Source organism: Aythya fuligula, chromosome 3, assembly GCF_009819795.1.
Source record: "Aythya fuligula isolate bAytFul2 chromosome 3, bAytFul2.pri, whole genome shotgun sequence".
In the NCBI taxonomy this organism is placed as follows: Eukaryota; Metazoa; Chordata; class Aves; order Anseriformes; family Anatidae; genus Aythya; species Aythya fuligula.
This window is the reverse complement of record NC_045561.1, coordinates 20150503-20173301: the sequence shown is the minus strand read 5'-3', so window position 1 is coordinate 20173301 and position 22799 is coordinate 20150503. Positions and strand designations below refer to the sequence as shown.

The 22799-nt window shown below is 34.9% G+C and overlaps 1 protein-coding gene across 1 annotated transcript in view; it reads right to left on the bottom strand.

The window, feature by feature from the left end:
* SPATA17 (spermatogenesis associated 17) overlaps positions 1–22799 on the bottom strand; it is a 94995-nt gene that overhangs the window by 3978 nt on the left and 68218 nt on the right. Inside the window, exon 9 of the mRNA XM_032185266.1 lies at positions 19112–19247. Within this exon, the coding sequence (XP_032041157.1) occupies positions 19112–19247 (136 nt within the window). The remainder of the gene's footprint in view (positions 1–19111; positions 19248–22799) is intronic.

The window sequence follows — 22799 nt, the reverse complement described above, 5'->3', positions numbered from 1 at the left end:
AAGAGTTATAAGGAGCAGCTGAGGGAATTTGCATTGTTTAGTCTGGAGAAGAGGAGGCTATGAGGACAGGAAAGCTCTGCAGAGGGATCTGGACAGGCTAGATCGATGGGCCATGTCCAGTTACATGGCATTCAACAAGGCTAAATGCCAGATGCTGCACTTGGGTGATAACAACCCCATGCAGTGGTATAAGCTTGGGGAAGAGTAGCTGGAAAGTTGCCTGGCAGAAAATGACCTGGGGGTGCTGGCCAACAGCCAGCTGAGCCAGCAGTGTGTCCAGGTGGCCAAGAAGGCCAATGGCATCCTGATCTGCACCAGAAATAATGTGGCCAGCAGGACTCTGGAAGTGATTGTCCCCTTGTACTTTGCACTGGTAAGATTACACCTTTAGTATTGTATTCAGTTTTGCACCCCTTGCTGCAAGAAAAATAATGAGCTGCTGGAATATCTTCGGAGAAAAGCAGTGAAGCTAGTGAAGGGACTAAAAAACAAGAAATATGAGAGGCAGTTGAGGCAACTAGGATTTTTTAACCTGGAGAAAAGAAGGCTGAGGGGAGACGTTATTGCTCTCTACAGCTACCTGAAAGGAGGTTGCAGTGAGGAGGTTGTCAGTTTCTTTTCTCAAGTGACAAGTGATAGGATGTGAAACAACAGCCTCAAGTTGTGCCACAGGAGTTTTAGATTGAGTATCAGGAAGAATTTTTTCACAGAAAAGCTGCTTAGGTTGGAGCAGGCTGCCTAGGGAGATGGTGGAGTTGCTATCAGTAGAGGTATTTAAGAGAAATACTGATGTAGTGTTTAGGGACATGGTTTAGTGGTGCAGTTGGTAGTGTTAGGTGATGGCTGAACATAATGATCATAAGGGTCTTTTCCAGCCTAAATGAGTCTATAATTCTATGATGAAAGACATATGAACACAGCACTAAGGGGAATGGTTTATTGATGGGGCTTGGTAGGTCAGGTTCATAGTTGGAGCAGATGATCTTGAAGGTCTTTTCCAACCTAGATGATTCTATGATTGTATAAATAGAGATCTGGTTACACAAATTAAAGTTGTTGCATACGGTTGTATGAATGTAGAATTCCTTCATAGGTTAGGAAAAGTAGCATGAAAAACTACTTCAAAGATAAGTTGTATAACCTGTCGAAAGGAAAGTATCAACCTAGAAAATTCTGTGTGATTCTGTGTGGAAGAGACCTCAAGATCATCGAGTCCAACCTCTGACCTAACACTAACAAGTCCTCCACTAAACCATATCACTAAGTTCAACATCTAAACGTCTTTTAAAAGACCTTTTAAAATGTCTTTTTAAAGACCTTGTCCTGTCACCAGGCACATGGGAGAACAGACCAACCCCCATCTCACTACAGCAGTATTATCCCCGTAGTGTTGGTTCAGAGCACAAAGTTCGTTTCTGAGCCAGTCTAAAAATAGAGAAGATGTGGTATGATTGCATGATGTCAAACATGATGTCATGTGCTATGCAATGTTAAAACAATCCATGCAAAGTTTGGATCTCAGAACTTTTTTTGAGTGCTGGGATATCTGTTGCTCCTGTAGAGACCCACAACTGTACATAATTTCTGTTAGGAATCAATGGCAGAAGGAATAACTGAAAAGTGGGCACAGCTGTTAGAATCATAGATTTATCTTCATGCTACTGAATAGTAAAAACAGGGAACAAAACTCACTTTTCCCTAACTTGAAATCAATATCTACAGATAAATTATAAGATTTTAGAAAATGCAATGAGAAATTCTGAAAAACAAAACAAAACAAAACAAACAAAAAAAACAAAACAAAAAAAAAACAACACATACTGTAGCAATGTCCGTAGTTTATGGCAGGCACTCTGTGCCATCTCACTTTTTCCATAATACTAGCACAAAGCTCATGTGCATACCTGATTGGAAAATCAGGCAGCACTGCCATTGTACAGCCATAGTCTACAGCCCTCTCTGTTTAAAACTAAGCAGCCATATTTAAGTATTCCCTATGATCCTAATTCTTGTAATAGTAAAATTAGAGTTTTAAATTGAACTGTCATTGTAAGCCTCTTGACCTATTAATAGGCACAGAGGTCTATAACAAGGAAGCAAACTAGAAATGGCAAGTTGTTACTCAAGTGAAACGTTGATCCAGATAACTTTTATTCTTAGCAAATTTATCAATACTGGTTAACAATACTTCCAACTATTACAGGGCCTTCTGACATGACAAAATGAGTGTAACAACCCATTCTGTCAATACAACACAAATGTCATTTCAAGTGCTCAAAACCCACTAAGCTACCCTAAAAAAGATTGATTTATCTGCTCCAGTGTTTCTTTGGGGCAAACTTTTCTTACAACTGAAACCAATTAGTGGGCCTGGCACTTGTAGTGCAGAATGTAGGTCAGCATCAAGTAATAAAAAAGTATTGACTTTTCTCTGTCTGTAAGCAGCATGAAAGGGGTGCCATGGCCTTGTCGTATATGAAAAGAGCTCCATTAATTTCACTTATTTCAACCAGGGCTGTCAAATACTAATGCTTCTATTGCACTTTTCACACAAAGTACATTGACACCAATCCTGGCCCCAGTGAAACAAGTTTACAATATTTCAGTTAGTGAAAGGGGTAGTAGAATTTTTAATTCCCTGTTGTACATTAAGACTCTTTAAGCAGCATTGCTCATAACACCTATTGAGAGATATGAGCTGGGACATTAATAATGGCTTCTTCCCCATGGGCAACAAAACCTATTTCTTGTGCATAGCTTCAATAGCTAATTAGACATAAACTTCAAGATATAGTTTTTTGGCATAGCTCTGTTTTTTTGTTTTGTTTTGTTATTGTTTTGTTTTTTATGTTGTTGTTGTTGTGGCTAGTGGGCACAGATTGCCAGTTCTGCTTTCCAAAAATGAGGAATAGGTCTTCTGTGGCTTAAGGCTATAAAATTGAAAAGCTAATGTGTTAACCAATTAGGTCAACTAGCCCCATCAAAAAAGAGATAATAACAAAAGCCTGGATCATGCCTTAGGGACTGGATCTCATTGTGTCAGTGCAGAGGTATTGACTTGCAGAGAAAAGCATGCTTAATCGGAGATCCCTGAACTATAGTAGACAAGTGACCACTGCTGTGATGAAGGGGGTAAAGTTATGCCCTTCCCTACTTCAGCCTGTCAACACAGTACAGACAAGAAAGGCAAAGGAGTCAGCATCTTCCCACTTGGACTGTCTACTACCATAACTTATTCTAAACCCACTACACCATGTTCTTTTGGGTAAGTGCAATGATAAAAAAACCAACACAGTGTTTCCATGAAAACTTGGAAAACGTTATCTCCATATCATGTTGATCAACACAATAACAGTCAAACTGACCTAAGATGTTATGAAACTGTTTCCCTCCATTCTCAACAATTTCCCTCCTAAAATGTTTTTTTTTTGTTGCTGTTGTTGTTTTTCCTCAATTGAAGTTTATGATTGTTGAGGGCTCCGAGTGTGATGTCTAACTCCTTCCCTAATTATCTCCTGTGAATGCAAACAACATCAACAACAATAAAACTCTTTGATTTAAAAAGACTGGGTGACTACGGTAGAAGACAATTTTATACTTGCTTTAATGGCTTTGTAAGAGCAAATCTTACCCTTTGAATCAACTTGCCATTAGATCTCAAGATAAAATGATATTGCATAGACATCATAAAAGGGAACTTTATAACGTTCTGTGTTACACTTACATCAGACAAGTTTTTTCCTACTTGTTAGTTTTAATCTTTTATTGACATTATTATAATGTGTTGTAAAAACAAATCAGAAAATTATGTTCACAGTAGGAAATCTAACAACACCATTTTAATATCCTATCTTCCAAACAGAGGCAGAAAAAAATAATTGCTATATAATTTATATAAAAAACATTTAATTATTATTAAATTTTCATGGAGCTTTACAATTACTACTGGCTTTTACACTTTAAATCTTTTGGAATTATAAATAATGAAACCAAAATCAAACACGGTTTGCCAAAAATTATGAAATGTTCTGGCTCATGAATTCAAAAAAACACGTCTGATAAGCATACAGGTTTTTCATACTTCCTGTATGATGTGTCCATTATGAACAGCACAACAGTCTATGCTCTTCTGTGACAGCCAAACATGGAAATTATAACTCTATTCCTCACTTCCTCTAATATTCTGAGGAGGAAGCATTCTGCTACTAATGTGGGCTCACTGAAGTTTTCTTTCTTAGCTTAGCAGCTAAGCTGCATTAATTGGTGCTTTAGAGATAACTGGCTAATGCAAGACAAGCTCTAAAACTTTTTGTTCTTCTCATCAGTGTAAGGTAGGAAAGGGGAGGAGTTCTATCCTTGAAAAGAGTCTATTTCTGCTCATATACGGTTAGAAGCACCTCAAACAAAGGAAGAAAAGCATATCCCACTATACCTTTCCACAGTGGCTCAAATTAAGCTATGGCATGATAGAAAGTAACAATCCTTTTGAGAACACAATGGTTTGAGCCATTCTACAGAAAAACACAAATATTACTGAATGAACAACATATTTTTCAATATCTGTGTTTATTAAGGATTACTTCATAACCTACTGTGCTTTCTCACAAGCAAAGGCAAGTTATTTCTTGTCTTTGATAAAAGTTTTGTGTAATGAAGGGCAAAGAAAAAAATGAGAAGTATTTGGTCCAATTAATTATTTTTCTTAAATTTTGTTTCTCTAAAATTAATCTGGGATCTGAAGCAAGCTTGTCCTTTTTGTCATGTACAATATAACCAGCAATGGAGATTTGTGATCTGAATTTGTATTCATTAAATTTACTTAGCACCCTACGGTGACTGCAGTTGCCCAATAGGAAGGAAGGGTAGAATTCCCAACTGTACCTTCTAAGCTCATTTAGTCCATTTATGGATGACCTGATAGCCAGACACTTCCTGGTTCTTCCTCCCAGACATGTTCTAGCTCTGTGATGCTTAAATATATACACATATGAATTCTTCTTTATAAGTTACTATGTAGATAATGAGTTTATGTATGTATATATAGCTAATTAATGAGAAAGAATAAATAACCTTTATGTAGACACTTTTCAGGTACTCTTAGACATATTCAGAGTCAGTATCAATATTATAAGTATAGTTTGCTACACAAAGTTATAGTGCATGTGGTACTTTGTTCAATGTTATGAAACAACATCACCCAAATTCTGTTCTGCCTAATGTCTGCATTTGAACCAAAATTGTTAAAGATATTCTTTTTTTTTTTTTACCTATTCTATTTTTTACAAGTAAATTGAATTAAGAAAGCAGTGTGAATTTCTCCTCAAGCTATTTCATACTTGGATACCCTTGAACTTTACTGAAACTGGGCTAAAAAGCAAATGTGCACTTGGAAATAGTTGTTAGTACTCATAATACCAAGAGGTGTTTATTTGCTATTGTTATGCAAATCTCTACTTCTTGCAGGGTGTTAAAAAACTATATATATATTTGAAGAGTAGATGTTCATCTTAATTTAAGATACATAAATAACATTTTATTGGGTATGAAAATACACTGATGAGTAATGTATAAACTTATGAAGTTACTAAATCTGAGATAGAACGACACCTAAAACTACATTCCAATGTACAGAAAATGTACAGAGCTTTAAAAGCATCTGATGAAAATTAAAGGACACATTTTTATTATAGTGGGCATATTTTTAAAACCATTCCTTATCTTGTCCATCACACACATTCTGCTAGCAAGAGGACATGCACTAGAAAATAATGCACTTAGGGATAAGTATCTTGACTTATGCCATTTATAAGCTGCCCCTTTCATTGTCTAATCTGTTCAACCATAACATTCTGATTCCAGTAGAAAATTAAGTCAGTGCCAAGCGCTGACTGCCAAGACAAACTCAGAACCACTTTTAACCTGCTGGACTATATCCAAAAGATGTTTAACCTGCCAAGATCAAGTTGCAACTACCTCTAATTTGACAAAATTATGCCACTAGGAATTAAGGAGAAAAATTTTGAATCTAAATCCTCATCAGAAATATATGTATTTATATATATTATATATATTTATTATATATATATAATATATATAATATATTATATATATATTATATATTATATAAATATTATATATATATTATATTTTACTTTAGTTATAAAAAATATATATATATGCTTTTAAAAGTTTACGATAAACTGGCAAAAAAAAAAAAAAAAAAAAAAACGAGAGAAACTTTAGACTTTAAAATTTTTTAAATTTCCTTAGATTTTTAGGAAATCTTGTGTTGTACAGAGAGTAACTTCTAGCATATTAGTAGTTATAGTTTGTTTTTCCAATATCAACATGCGCTAGATATTTCTGAACATCTCTATTATCAGATATTTTCAAGGTTTTCAGACTCAAATTCACATCTTGATGCAAATTTTTTGAGAGAAATGAGTCTTCCACTTTAGTAGGAGTACTTTTAATACCTTAGCACCTTTATAAGTAGCAACTGAACAATAAGATTAAGCTTAACTTTTTATTATATCATGTGTAGGATCCGTGTTTTCATATGGTACATCCAGCCAGGTATGCAGTACATTTTCTTATATCTCACTCTTCATAGCAAGCATCTGAAATGCCTGAAAACCTTTATAAATTGAGAGGATATACTGTACTAGTAAAGCAAGGATTTAAAGCAACATTTCTCTATAGTAACACAGAAGGACAGACTGTCACAAATTGTTATTTAAATGACATTTCCTTCTTGAGAAAGTCTCCTCATTTGTTCACCTAACTACAATTAATTATATTCAGTTCTTAGTTTGCCAGTTTCTCTAAATACAAAACAGGGTTGGTATTCACTTAGCTCAAAGATATTTACTTGAATATGTAAATGAATAATGTAATGAATAATTACTTCAATTTCTGGGAAGTATATTTGGAAAAACTTCCAGTTCTTAGTGATTTAGGACAATTGACATAAGTATAGGTAAAATCTTTATTAAGTGAGAAGGGGCAGGTACAGCAATTATATTTTTTTTCCCACACAATTCTTACAAGCATTTTGTCCTAACTTCAAATGAAAAAAAAAACAGAACTTTTACACAGAGAAAAAGGTTACTGAAGTGAACCTGAAGTTACTGAAGTTACTGAAGAGCTCAGCCAGCTCTTTATAGAAAAAGAAGACTGTTTCATCAACACAATGTATTTGATCTTTATAGTTTCACTAAACATAACGTTGTTATTGGAATAAGGATTTATTTATTTTTTTAACATATCGGTGTATATGATCATCACACCACAATACTTGTTAGCAACTGAGTTTACACTATTATCATCTGAGAGTCTGCTATACTAGTTGCCTTCATCTTCAATTGATAAGAATTGGCAATCGCAAGAAGGATCCCACTAGATGGTAAGTTAGAAACATGAAAAGCATTTTTGAAAGTTATGTAAAGTTTAGTATAATTGTGTTTCCCAGCTGCAATACTACTTTTTGTTGAATCATTTTTATATTTGTCTTTTATGCTCCACAAGAAAATAAATAAATAAATAAATAAATAAACAGTTTAACAGGGATTTCAACCAACTCCGTTTTTAAGGAGAAAAAAAAAGTATATTTAAAATGTAGTGTAAAATAAAGTTACTTATTAGATATTCTGTACAACATGGAAAATTAATGATTGGTGAGCTCTATAGCCACCTAGTGTGAATAAGAGTGCAATTTTATATATCATATTGCTTTGTTATAGAATTTGTGTATGATTGTTTAAGAAAACAACTTTTAGCTTTAACAAAAGAAGTAACTTGAAAACAACCAACTCTATTCAAGAAGAGAATAGATTCTTATTTTGGTGCCATCAAATGAGTTTAGCTCATAATAATCATATCATTATTATGAGCTAAATCATATGATTATTATGAGCTAAATTCACTCTACAACAAAAACTCTGCCTTCTCAGCTTACTTTCTCAATTACTCTTTTCACAGAGCATCATTTAACTTGATCAAAAGCTTTCTCTGTATTTGGGAAAGGATGTGCTAAATACTGTGCTACTTTTCTCACTTTTTTTTTTTCTTTGAAAGCTAATAGAAATATATTATGGCATAATAGAGGTAAGTTATGAAGTATGTACCAGTACTTCAGAGATAAGAGTTCACAAGACTTTATGGGTCTAATTCCAAGCATACACTTCCTTGCACAGACTGCTGCCAGAGCCCTTTGCCAGAATGCTCAGGGAGGTGATGTCTTCATGCCTGTTGGAGCTATAAGAAAGATGTGTCCACTGTCATGTTCCATGCAGGGTGTACTTTTTCTGGATGATATTTAAAGGAACTTGAACAAAATTCATGGCATGTCAGAAAGAAGAGTAAAGATGTCAAAGAGGGTTCCTCATGGTGATGAAGGTCTCCTGCTCCTATTCCTTGCATTCTCATTCCAAAAGTGGATATGATTAGTCAAAGGGGCTTACAGCAAAATAAACATTCTTTATTCTCTCAATAAATTACTTTCCCGTGGCACACTCCAAGTTTCCTGTTTTGTGAATATAAGCTACCTTCAGAAACTGAAGAAACTGAAATGACAGAACAGGAGAAAGAGGACTTTCTCACTTTTTATGCAACTACTCTGAAGATCTGCTAACACTAGGAAAACTAGTCATCTCCTACCCTATGTTCACAAATGCTATAACTAATCAATAGGTCCTAGGCTAATATCTATTGTCTTTTCTTCCCCATCTTTTATTTATATATAATAGCATATTTTTGCATGTCTTTTTAAAAATTTTCAGTACTGCTTACTCTCCTTTGTAAATCTACTGGTTCCTTGGTACAGTTCAAGGAAAAGCATCAGCATCAAAGATAATTCACTCATGCCACAGATTTGTTTTGGCACTGACATGAAACTAGTTCTGTCAAATATCACATGATTAAGACATTTCAGGGAGATAAACGTTTGAGATATATAGAGAGACAAACATTATTTTAGTTTCAACAGTGTTCAGAAAAATGAAATTAATTACAGTTATTAGCACAAATTCAATAAATAGATTACTTAGCACACTTGAACTAAAATCATGCTGTCTTGGTTCTGATATAAATACGTGTCATATATAGTAAGCATGACAACTTGTGCAAACATACTCTATGGTAGTATGCATGCAAAAGTTTATTTCATTTTTAATCTGTATAACTTCAAAACCAAATTCTACATTCTGCTGTATATGCTGAGGAAAGAATTTAGCATTATAATTTAACATCTATGCCTTTAATGTCTATGCAGAACTTTCAATGTATAGCTGAATACTATTTTATCTTATAAATGAAAATGAAATAGGAATTTTTGAAATGTTTCATATGCTAATTTATTCATTGATGGTGTAGTAGCAACATCAGTTATACTGTAAAGTTTCCCATACTTCTTTGAGGATTTTGGATTTGACCTGACGTGCTGAAATACTTTGAATAGCAACACATTTTGGTTTTTCTGCTGCCAAAGGCTTGGGCATCTGCAAAAACTACAAATCATGACAAACTCTTTGAGTGATATATGGAGGACCACAATCCACTAGGAAATAAGCTAAGACCAACTCATTCATTTCATTTAGGTCCTTCAGTAGGATTTGAACCATCCAGCCCACAAACCATGTCTCATGAGATTGCAGTATACATTCAGCCCACTGTAATAATGATTCATATACATATATGTGTATGTGCTTTATTGCTACCTTTAGCTGGATTAAAAGCAATATATCAAGTTTTATATTTCTGCCTCTTTTATTAGCTTTCTAGCACTTGATCAGCTGATAGAGGCAATAATGAATTTTTTTTTTTTTTTTTTTTTTTTTTATAAACTGTAGTTTGTAAGTCCTGTCCTGAGACTGTAATATTTCAAAAAATAGCCTAAGCTTTGGGGAAAAAAACAATTACAGAAACAGCATTAAAAATGCCAAGCACTGGGCAGAAGCAATTCTGGATCAGTTTAAAAAAGTGATTGATGAAACTCTAATCTGAGCTGAAGGAACAGTTTCACGACAAGCTGTGACAATTCCACACACTTCATTAGCTGCCATAATTAGCCTGGTGTTTCAATTTGTTAGAACTGGTGGGGACAATTTTACTCAGAATGCAAACATCAAAAAACAGGGTGCCTCTGACTTCAGAAGGGACTGATGAGAAGCTTTTCTAGTCTCTGTTAACTGAAAGATTAATTACAGCTGATGGGAGGCTGTACTCTGATTGTCACTCTGTCTATGTGCATTACTTTTAGCATTAGAAGAAAGACATGGTTGACACTGCACTGCTCAATCAAGCAGCTTCACATTAGTGTACAAAGTCTGTTAATATGCAGTGGTTTTATTGTTTCTCTTTATTTTGTTTTCTAAGTTTGAGCCTCTCATACCTAACAAGTTACACTCTGAAAAAGCAGGGTATTCAGTTGCTAACGATCAATGTTTATCACTTATACTGCCATATACAGTATACTTCATATACTTCATACAAAATACTTCATACAGGTAAGAGAGATCCTAACAAAACTCAAGGCCATGGGCTGGAAATACTGTTAGTTCCTATTATCATAGTCAAAATGTAAATTCTTACTCAGATAGACTCATCGTGGAAAACAAAAACAGTACAGTTAGGAAACAGACACTGTGTACATCACAGTTTTTAGCTTAACCTATGTACCTTATCTGCTGTTACCCCTGTATGTTAACTCAGAGTTTGTAAGGTTGTTTAAATGAAAATGAAGACTGAATTTGAAGTGCAAAAGTTATTCTTGAATAATTCCATAAATCTCATTCTTGAATATTAACACATGCTAATACACTTGTTCATAAATAACTCCTTATGTGGTTCTGCTTTTCAGTTTCCATACATATTTTATGTTAAGATGAACAAAACCCATAAAGTATGTAGGAGAAGAAAGAACACAGTTTCTATTCTTGATCATGGTGGAACATCCTTTTAACTTGTGTTTGTAAAGGGCATTTTGAAAATAGATCTTCATTGGCATTAAATGAATAAATACTGAAGTGTATTCCAAAGTGAATATCATATTACTATTAAAATGGAGCAAACAAGTCCAGAGTTGATTCATGATCTAAATTTTAAAGTAGCAGTAGCTGCTTATGTCAAACCATTAAGACAAGCAGTGGTCTTACTTGCAGTCTCTCATTCACTCCAATGCCAGTGCACAAAACTATGCAATTTTACTATGATTTTTCCCTACTCAGGTAATGTAGACTACTCCAAGATTCTAGAGCACCATAAGAATTTAGTATATTTTACTGCACTGAATTTTACTGTTCTGAGAAAAACGTACACTTGCTCTCAAAACAACAAAAACGTCCAGCCTTTCACTCAGCTTGGGCATATACCTGACATAACCCATTATTTGGAGTAGCTATAGGCATTAAAAACACCATAAATAGTACAACTATTCAATCATAATAGATCAGTGCTATGAAATATTTCATTCAACTGTCATTTCAAGATGTGACATTCTGCACTCCTAAGTGTGCCTGTTACAAGAAGCCAGCAGAATGTGATTCTTAGACTTCAATTAGTAAACCCAACAGCAATGTGCACTTAACGATGAGATTTTAAAAGTGTTTTTTTTCTTCCCTGCAAAGATGGGTAACAATATTATTTCTAAGGAATAGGAAGCAGGTTGCATTTATCTATATATTGATTATATTAATCACTGGCCAGATTGTTACCTGATGAAACAATTAGCCTAACTCCACGAACATACCTTTTCTAAACAAGCATTGAGGATCAGTCCTAATATCTCAGAGGCATTTTTGAATACTTATATAGGTAATCTCAATCTTAGAGAGTTGTGAAAAGCTTTGTCCCTGGTCAACTGTTTCCAATGCCTGACTACTCATTCTGAGAAGAAATTTCTCCCAAGTTCCAACCTGACCCTTCCCTCACACAACTTGAGACCATTCCCTCTAGTCCTATCACTAGTTACCTGAGAGAAGAGGCTGACCTTCAGCTCCCCACAGTTTCCTTTCATGTACCTTTAGAGAGCCTGTAAAGGTTTCCCCCAAGCCTCCTCTTCTCCAGACTAAACAAGCTGGAGAAACCAGCTCCCTCAGCCATTCCTCACAGGACTTGTACTCCAGGCCCTTCACCAGCTTCATAGCCCTTCTCTGGACATGCTCCACTCCAGGGCCTCAATGTCCTTGTAGTGAGGGGCCCAAAACTGAACACAGCACTCGAGGTGCAGCTGCACCAGAGCAGAGTACAGGGGTACGATCACCTCCCTGCTCCTGCTGGCTGTACCATTCCTGACACAGCCAGGATGCCGTTGGCCTTCTTGTCCACCTGGGCACACTGCCAGCTCACGTTGAGGCGAGCATCAATCAGCACCCCCAGATTCTTTTCGTCTGCACAGCTTTCCAGCCACTCTGCCCCAAGCCATTGCATGGGGTTATTGTGGCCAAAGCGCAGGACCAGGCACTTGGCCATGTTGGTCCTCATCCCATTGGCCTCTGCCCATCAACCCAACCTGTCCAGGTCCCTCTGAAAGGCCTTTCTACCCTCTGGCAGATCGACACTTCCCCCCAGCTTTTGCAGATATGTTACATCAGTAATTGCTAGTGACTTCAATATCTAGATTTTTGTTTTTAAATTCAAAATAAAGATTAATTGGCTGTGTTGAAATGCATTATATTTGCCAGATGTATAAGCAAATTTCCTGAATCCCAAGAATACTGAACAGTCCTTCCAAAACTGTCATCAAAAGTCAAAGCCAAGCACTTCCCAGTTTAGTGCAAGGATTTGCAAGTCCAACAAACCAAATAACTTCAGAATAGTGAACACCTAAAACTAACATCAATTTAAAAATTTCACACTAACATTTCCAGCTCAACTGATGTTTGCACTAAAAGTTCTACCACACCTTAGTGTAATGTACTCGAAGTGTATAATGAAGGAATTAGGCAAGATACTGTGTTTCTAAAGCTTTTTCTCATTAAACAAGAGGCTTTAAAATGTTTAAGCAATGTATACAATGGGAATTATTTATGAAGGTAAAAAACATACATATATCTCCCTCAAAAAACAGTGGTTAAAGTTAGCTCTTACTAAAATGGAAGATTTTCTTTCTATGCCACTAACATACATGTTGCATTATTAAATGAGGAAGGTAGGCAAAGCAAGACATTTATCATCCTACAGACAAATGACACCGGATTGCTAGTTAGACAGTATAATAAGGACCATCTAATTTTCTCTTTTGAATCAATTTATTCTTCAAAGCCCTGGATCATCATCAAGGGACTGAATTTTCCCACTGAGAAATCACAGAACTGAAAATCAGGTTTTATAAAATATTCAACTAGTTGCTGACAAACCCTTACAAATAACCACTAGAATGGATTTGATTAGAAAAGTGGTGACAGTATCTTTTTTATGCAAATATCCATCTGAATGGTTTGACTCTTCCTAGTCACTGCATTGTTTTATTCCTTCTTCATTGTACCCTGTAAGTCACCAGTAACCTTCATCAGAAAGCTATTCCAGCCTTTCTTTTCATCCTTCTAAGTATCAACACATCATTTTCTACATTTAGTTAAACAGTAGCCATTTTGTATATTTTAATTTGCTTCATAATTTTAACCTTCTTTCTACACCTAAGAAAATCATTTAAGAGATGGCTTATATCTGGAAAAATCATTATGTCAACTGCCACAAGTTGAAATTTTAATTTACTTTCCTAGAAGGCTGAATGGATTCATCTTATGAAAGAGATTCTAGTCCAGTGGGTCAGAGGTAATGTCTGCTGTTCCTGCTGTTGAATTGACATACTCTTGGCTTTCTGAATGTTTGCTTCTCAAGAGGGGCAAAATTTAGAAGTAGTAGACTTTGCAAAAGCAATTTTTTTTGTTACCCAGTTTCAGAGACATCTTGCTCATTAATCTGGTCCATGATATTAGCTTGGGCACCACTGCTTTTTTTTTTTTTTTTTTTTTTTTAAAAAACACTACCTGTCCAAGAATGTAGCTAAATGCCTGAGCTTCAAGGAGCTCACAATTCTGCAAAGTAATGCTGTTGTAAGAATCATCCTATGTGAAGGCAGGCAGTTCCACAAGCCAATTATCACAAGAAGACACAAAGTGTTCTGACTCTTGGGGGTTGTTCTGAAGACAGCAGAGAGATACACGCTACAGAATATTGACTTTTTATGAATAATACAGAATGCACTGCTGTAGGACCAGATCCTTGGATTTAAATTGTTTGGTTTGGTGTAGGACGTATGGTAAGAAGCAAAGTGAAGGAAAGCAACTTTACCTTGGAATCAGATAGCTGATAATTCAAACTAAAGGTGCATTTGGAGCATCCAAATAGATCCATCAAGTTATGCCAGCAGCAATAATTATACAGGAGCCATGTCATTGGCTGGAGATTGCTGAAGTGCAACACAATTTGGTAACAACCCTTATTATTCCTGACACGGCTCATGAGGAAATTGGTAGTGTAAAACGCAAACTCTTAAAAGATCACCTAATAATTCTCCTACAATAGAGTCACTTCTAGCTGCCACATTATGTCAATTCTGCTTTGCTTAGGAAAACATGTTGCATTTGCATTGGGGAAACTAAGAACTGTTATTGAAAGTGTCCTGGCTCTTCTCATTGTACATTTGTAATTTTGTCACAAAGCATACTAGTAAATATGGCCTTAAAAGTTTCAAAACATGTAATACGGCTGACAACATAGATCCACATTCCTCAGGAATACCACACTGTATTAGAAAATATTCTTGTATATTTCTTCTCTGATTAAAAGGAATAGAAACCAAGCAAACTCCCTTAAAAATTGTCCAGGAGTCACAGTCACAGTCTTGAGAGAAAAAGTTTAAAACTTCACATATACATTATACTTATCTCAATTATAATTTCTGCAATATTAAGAAAAGTCAAGTTAAAATGAAATTTAGTTAAGTTTCTGTATAAGATAGGGATGGAAGAACATTAGTAGTGTACCAATTCTGCCATATGACATTGACCAATAGACATAATTATAATATGCTGTTAGTCCCATGTGGGATAAAACTAGTTTTCAAACAGAACAAGTCACTTCGCCCTCTCCAGTTTTTTCTTTTCAGTAATACTATGTAAATGTAAATTATCCGTAAAACCATAGGACACAGTGGCCTCAGAAGAATGTGAAAGAGAATGGGTTGGCCATGTAGAACAGTCAAGCCTGCTGTGGAAGGCACTGAGATTTTCAGGCCTTGTAATACACTTATGTAATTCTTCCCACATAGCTGGAACTTCAGGTCCTACCTGATAAAGTTATGCCACTTGTGCCATAACTTGAGTAAGAATGAAAACTGCTGAGGCTATTGAAGTTTTAGAGGTAAAAGACTTTATACAAAATAGCATGATTTTTCTGGACCTACAGAGAGTACTCTTTTGCACCACAGAAAGTCCAAACTTAGTAAAATAATGTGAGAGGAATTATGCAGATGAGACATTCAGAGTGACTTGATCCTTGCAAACTTCTTTATGGCAGAAAGCAAGTTAGTTAAAGATCAAGAAATTTCCTATTGTCTGTTATCCTAAATGGGACACTTCTGCCAATTCTTAGACAAAGACAAATTTACACCTACTGTATATCAATGAAACTCTATACATTGTATTATCCTAATGTCCTTTATAAACTCAGGCTAAAGTACTTACACACACCTGGTTTTCTGTTATATTATTGTACAATTTAATTAAATACTTCTGCAAATTCATATAATCTCAGCTGAAGGCAACCACCACCCAACTACATTGATTGAAGATGTTGATTTTGCTTTTATCTACTCTGGCTGAATGTGGACCTGTCACCTCTGCCTCTGGTGGCAAAAGTGGAAGCAGTATAATTTTTATAACAACTATTGCCTGCTCTAGCAATTACACAACACAACATGAAAATGACAATGTTGTTGCCCAGTTTCTACTTCTCCAACAAAAACAGAATTGTGTTGGTGGTGCATTACAAATGGTATTTTTTCTTGCCTATGTGAGGCCATCATAATCAGAAATATTTGAACTTGATATTTGATTAATGCTGGCAGTACTCTATAAGTGATTTCCACTCAACGTCTAATTATTTATTTCCTGTTATTAATGGAATGAAACAATTCAAAACAAACAGCTAGAATGACTGTTTTGCAAGAAGCTCATAATCATCAATTCATACATGTAGAAATCTTCCTAAAATTATATTACACTGGCCTGTTGAACTTGAAAAGCATATTTTATCCCAATCAATGCATAAAAGTAAAATTATCCATAACTAAGGCATGTTTCTCTGCTGTACAGTTCAGCTGTAATGATCCCCACACACTGCACTTGCACATCAATTATGATAATCATAATCACGGTCGTTAAGCTGAATGTTCATTATTATCAGGATGCTGGTGACAGCAGATTCAATCATCGGGTGCAATGGGCAGGCAGTCGCAGTCCCACCCAAGTTTCTGCAGACAGCGTTGTGCCACATTAAATCTATGATGTGTTCCACATCCCACTCCATTCCAAAAGCTGTAGACGGTAAAGGTCAACTTTATGTTCTGTGCAATATGCTTAGGTTCTCTAAATTAATTCCTTGCAGTACTGGATATTTTTATGCTTTGTAGATAATAAAATTCTGTTTAGGGCCAAAATGCCTGTGCAAATAACGAAACAGTGATGCAGTTGTACTGTAATTCACCTATAATAAGGTATCAAAGGAAAGAATCTATCAACAAGGAATGCCTTCAAATGTCATGTCCCTAATTTTCCAAATAAGAAAACAGTAAATGCTGTCATTTAAGTCAGTTTTCTAAAATGCATATGCAAACTAACTCCAATACCAATTAAAGGCCATAAACTATCATTTCTGCTTCAGTAAATATGAACATATGTGAGTGTTTTGACAACTGAAAGATTATAGTTAGCGTATTTGATCCCCTGACTGTCCAGCTACTCTGGGACCTATCACTCTAGATTAAACTCACAGTGACTAGTAATTTTTTTTTCTTTATATCAATACTTCTTACAGAAATCAAAGGCATTCCAAGGTATTTAGACATATATTAATACAACTTTAAAAATAGGCAAGCATTTTATATTTTCATAGTAGTTAACTAGGATAACTAGATTGTTTCACTAGAAGTATAATATTTCCATTTCTTAACTCATTTATTTTTAATGAAGATTTAGAGTACAACTGTTTTTTCCATTAGTTTAGTAACTTCTTAGAAATCTATGTGGAATGATTTTCAGATTATAACTAGATGAAAGGAACTATTAACTTTTCTCACATACCAGTGGTAATTACTACGTTTAGAGGAAGTCTATGCTAACACTGTTTCATTTTCCAGAGGAAATATAACAATGCAATATTTGTCATTGTTGCTCATTTTGCTTCTAAAGTAGTTATATAATTTACATAGTAATCTTTTTGAGACCTGAATTAAAATGCACACATATAAACACATAAAAATCTGAAGGAAATAGAACTCAGACACGCTCATGTACATAAACAGAGAAACTTTCTAATACTGAGTTTATATTAAAAAAGCAGCTAATATCGAATAATACTTCAGCAGCTCAGTGGTCATTGACCCACTGATCACTGCACTGCCTCCTTGGAAGAAATTACAGTTTTTCTTACCAGCAATGATTAGATGGACTTCTTTACTAGAATACTTTAAGAAGCCAACTATACAACCTGGCTGGGTTATCAGCTATTCAGGTTGTAATAAACACTGCATTCACATAAATATCACCTAATGGAAAACCCCAAAAAAGGGTTGTGTTAAGCAACATGTTAAGCAAAACTCAGATTGTTTTTGGAAATATCTTCACACATGCCAATTAGCCTGGTGATTAATTAATAGAAGATAATTTTGTTCAGAGCCCTGACGTATGGAAAATTTTACTAGATTTGGGAAATAAAGTAACAGAATTCACTGAAATTTTAGTTCTGAAAGTATGACCTTGTACCTGCCTATAGGACCTCTTCCATTAAAATGAAGAAAGGAGTTGGAGGGTTTTTTTTCTTTTCTTTTTCTTTTAACAGTAATAATGACTCATTAAATAAGTGGGTAGGTCAGAAAGAGATATTTTCCCCTCTTATCGCTCTGTCTGAGTAAGCAGCTCCTAACTGAAGCTTCATTTTAATTTAGAACAGGGGTTGGAAGACTGTAGGTTGTGTTGGATTAATGCATACAGCTATATACCCACAGAGATTTAGGCTGAAATCTATCCAAGATAGAGAGACAAGCAATTTTAGTGGTATAAACTATGTCCTGTAATTTATATTATATGCATCATATACATATGATAAACAGTAGAAATACCTTTACTTTGGTTGATATTGGTATCTGAGCCTGATCAAAAACTGCTAAAGACTGGAAACGTCTTTACAGTATAAAACAAGTAGGACCAACAAATTTTATATCATTTTTTTTTATATATCATGCTGGTTCCATCTTCATTTCCTCCCATCGGTGTTTATATACATTAATATAAACGTATATATCAATGAGCCTGTATGAGCCCTGAGCCTTCTCTTCTCCACATTGAAGGGTTCCAGCTCTCTCAGCCTGTTCTCATAGAAAAGGTATTCTACTCCCTTTGAGGCCATGTGCTGGAACTGTTCTGTCAAGTCTATATATTTCTTGTACTGAGAAATTTTAATGTGATTATGATTCCTAACAGAAAAATAAGTAATGCAAATATATGCACAAATTCATGTTAGAACACTGTTTAGGTTCATTTTCACCCTTTTTCACCCAATGAACTTAAGCAATACAATATTTTATATTTTCTCCATTTTTCTTCCATAATTTTCTAAAGGTTTAGCATGTAAGAATAAATATACATATGTTATATTGTATGCCATATGTTGTCTTAAATCAGGAAAGGCATAACAGAAACAAAAAAATTTGCAAAACTGATATAACCAGATCTGTACTTATACATGCTCTTAATCCTTACCTTCTAGGTCAGAGAATTGTTGATGGCCCAAAGATACCCAGTGGATTCAATGATCTCAGAATCAGGCTCAAACTCACATATAATAGCAATCTAAAAAAGTAAGCCATTCTTTAATTTTTGTAGTGACTTACCTTGCCTGTTACCCACTTATTCAGCTGTACTTCTCGGAAATGTTTAATTCCATAAGTTTCTTCGCCATATTTGCCTGACCTATGAATTGATGGATCATACTTCTCATTTTTATGATATGAAGAAAATGGCAAAAATCTGAAATTCAAAACATATTTTAAAATTATGGCCTACTCTGGATACCACAGAAATCATGTAAATAAGATATCAATGAAGCAGAAAATGAGGTGGACACAAGTTTATGCTATTTTCCTCTACCACCTTGATGGTACTGTGGCAGAGCTACTGCAATTTCTTTGATAATTGCTTTTTAATAAAATTTGGAGCAAAGTGATAGAGATCTTCAATAGATAAAATGAAGCCTTGTAAGAAGATAGAACGTGGCGCACTTGCATTACCAGATTAGTACTTTGGCTATATTTGCACTGCTAACTGGTGTGGTTTAAAGAGGGAATGAACAGGGACTGGTTTGCTGTGTTTTCCTTATTGACATGTGCAATGCAGTATGTGCCATCAGTCAATGGAGGCCTCCACCATGCAAAAGTAGAGTTCACTTCTGTAGAACCTTTCATCCACCTTACAAGTAGTGTACTCTAAAAGGCAACCAACACAACCTCAACCTGATCATTCCATTCCATCAGGATGGATGCATTTCAAGCCTACCGGCAGTGTAAGTATAAAGCAAGACTAATTCACAGCAGAAAGAACTTCTTTTGTACCTTAAAGTAGAAAATGTATCCTTTGATAACCGTTAACCAATGCTATAGAAGCTGTAGTCTAGTTTAGACAAATAGAAATTTATACAGATAGTACTGTTGGCTTTCATGTATTAGCAGACCACAAAGCAAATCAATGATTAGTCCTAAATACACCAATCATGTACTCTGAAGTTATCAGTATGCCCTAACCATCAATCTTTTGGGATTTGATTCTTTCACCTTTAGTCATACTGAGGGTGAACTCCCTTCTTGCATACTACCACTGAACAGTGAAATTCCAGATGCCTTCTTTGGTTATAGAGGTTGTTTTAAGATAGATATTCATAAAGCTTGTGGACACCTACAGATTTTCTGGGTAGGCCCCACAGTAAACTGTATGGAGGAGGGTGAAAGACATCTCATATATAACAGATCTGCAAGCAATCCTACAAAGATATCAGTTCCATCTGCCCATTTTAGTTTGCAAGAGAGTTACAAGAGCAAAAAGATACATTTTAATATGAAGGAAAATCCCATAAATGAAGCTTATCATCTCTGGTATTTCAAAAAGAAAGAAATGGGTGTTCTTGATTCTACAAGTGCAGAAAAAATATTACATGGTAAAATTAGAAATAAGTTTGAAGAGTTTAAAATATCACTTTAACAGCCACAATAATAGGTGTAGTTAACTAAAACCTTTTACTAGGTGAAAGTTTTTCAGAACCCAGAGTCCCAATACAAGTTATAGTCAAACACATTTTTGATAAAGATGGGGATAAAAATGTTTCTTCCTGTTTCTCAGTTGATACTCACAAAATGATTTGTTTACACTAACCAATAAATCAAGAACTGTTTGGGTGAGCTTGTTTATTTGTCTTAAATTATATGCCTCTCTTTCCACTTCATAAAAAGAAACTATTTAACAATATTCCTAGCTATATCAATTTATTCTATCTAGTACCACAGTCAAATGTCATATAAAGTTAGCAAAAAGAAAAACACTGAGTTAGCAGACTTAAATTATACAAAGCTATAGTAGTATGTGTATACTCATGGGAAAGGACACTCACATAAGACAGATTATGGTACTTGTAATGCTAATTTGCACATGGGATGGACATCACATGCACACAAAAATTAATGTGGCCCCAGTGTCCCAGAGAATACATCGAAGGTGCTGTGAGCCGGCTGCTCCACTTGCAGTTTTTATCACTTCTGAATTGCATTTTAATAGTACATTTTTCTTTTGTTCAGACATGAAAGAAAATTGGCTTTCTCGGGGGATTGGATATCTGAGAAGGCTAGCAGTTTAGGGATTTGCCCATATATGCATATAATTTAGTTGAGCCATAACATTCATAATTCAATATGAATACCACATCTGTAAAATTTATACACAAAACAGCAAAAAAAAATAAAAATAAATGAGAGAAGTAGAAGATAAAGTAAAGAAAACAATAAGGATTCTAGTTGTTTCCCCTATAACATGTTCTATGTGAAGGGCTTGATTTTACTGTGGACCAGTTCAGCTTCATCTTTTTTGGCAAATCTATTGATCAAATCAGAGTTTGGCAAATCTGAGTAATTTATGTTTTACCACATTTCCGAACTTAAATATCTATGCATATATTCTAACATTTTAGGTCACAACTAACATCTTGTACTACATGTAGCTTAGCACAAATGTAATCTTCCACATTCTACTGCTTATCTCCTGTAAGACCATTGGCTGGTCTATGTGCTGTACAGCCTGGAATGTATGTCTATGGTTGAGGAAAAAGTTAAAGCAACAATGAGTTTTTGAGAAAGAACATTGAATAGTAAAAAAAATACTGAAAATGAAATGTAAGAACATTAACAATATGTTAATGGGTATAATGGCATAACGTAGTAATTATTTTTTCTTCTGTCTGTAGATCCACAGTTAGAGCCACCTGAGCAGTTGTTGATAGGGACAATGATCTAATGACAAGAAAGGATCATAATCACAAATGCAATGTCTGTTTAAAGCAACCAAATATTGTCATAATTTTATGTAAATAACTAATAAAAATACTAAATGTTGTTTATTTGTTTTAGGTAGATAAGCAAATTAATAGGAATCATACGAGCATCATAATACCTCTACCAACCAATGATAATAGTAAAAAGCAAGAGCACTGCAATATACTTCAGTAATGGCATTGTGTTCTGTAGTTCTCTCTCTATACCTGACACAGCTTTTCCCCAAATTAATGACAGTATGTGTTCTGAATGTGACAGAAGAGAGTGATGGAAGGAGAAGAAAATTAAATCCAGACAATGGTATGATAACATTATAAACTGCCCAACCTTAGACCTCAGTAGTTTTTCCCCATAATAAGCTCACTTCAGTGGGATTCTTATATCTGGGTTTCAGCTTTTCTTCGTGATTTCAGTGTAAATTCAAAAGTTCTTGAAAGCTTTCAGTAAAACTGACAGAGACGGAAATAGCGGGATGAAAGACGAATCAAGTTCCACATTACTGTCATATTGTGCCATAAAGCGTAATCAGTATAATCTGCACCTTTCCAAAACTGTATGATTTAATGGAAGGTGAATTCTCCCCAAAGAAATACACTTAAAAAATGAAAAATTATTTCATTCCACCCACTGCAAAAGCTTCAATGAGAGTTATGACAAATAATACAATCAAGATAGGGTGAAAGAGTTGGGACCAAAAAGCCTCGGAGCCTTTGACTTAGTAGGTAATCCTAGACCTGACAGTTTATAGCAGTATATATTTATATTTCAAAAGATATCCTTGATATCCTTTGTTGTTAACTAAAATTGTGTTCTCTCTCCTTTCTATCCTGTACCTCTTTGCTACCACTAATTTAATCTTTCTAATCCTTCTTTTCCACACATTTCAGCCCCCTTGTTCTCTTTCTTCTTTCATTTCATCACCTATTATTTCTTCCTCCCATTCTGTCTCTTATTCCATTATTTCTTGCTATTTTGACAGGAGATGGAA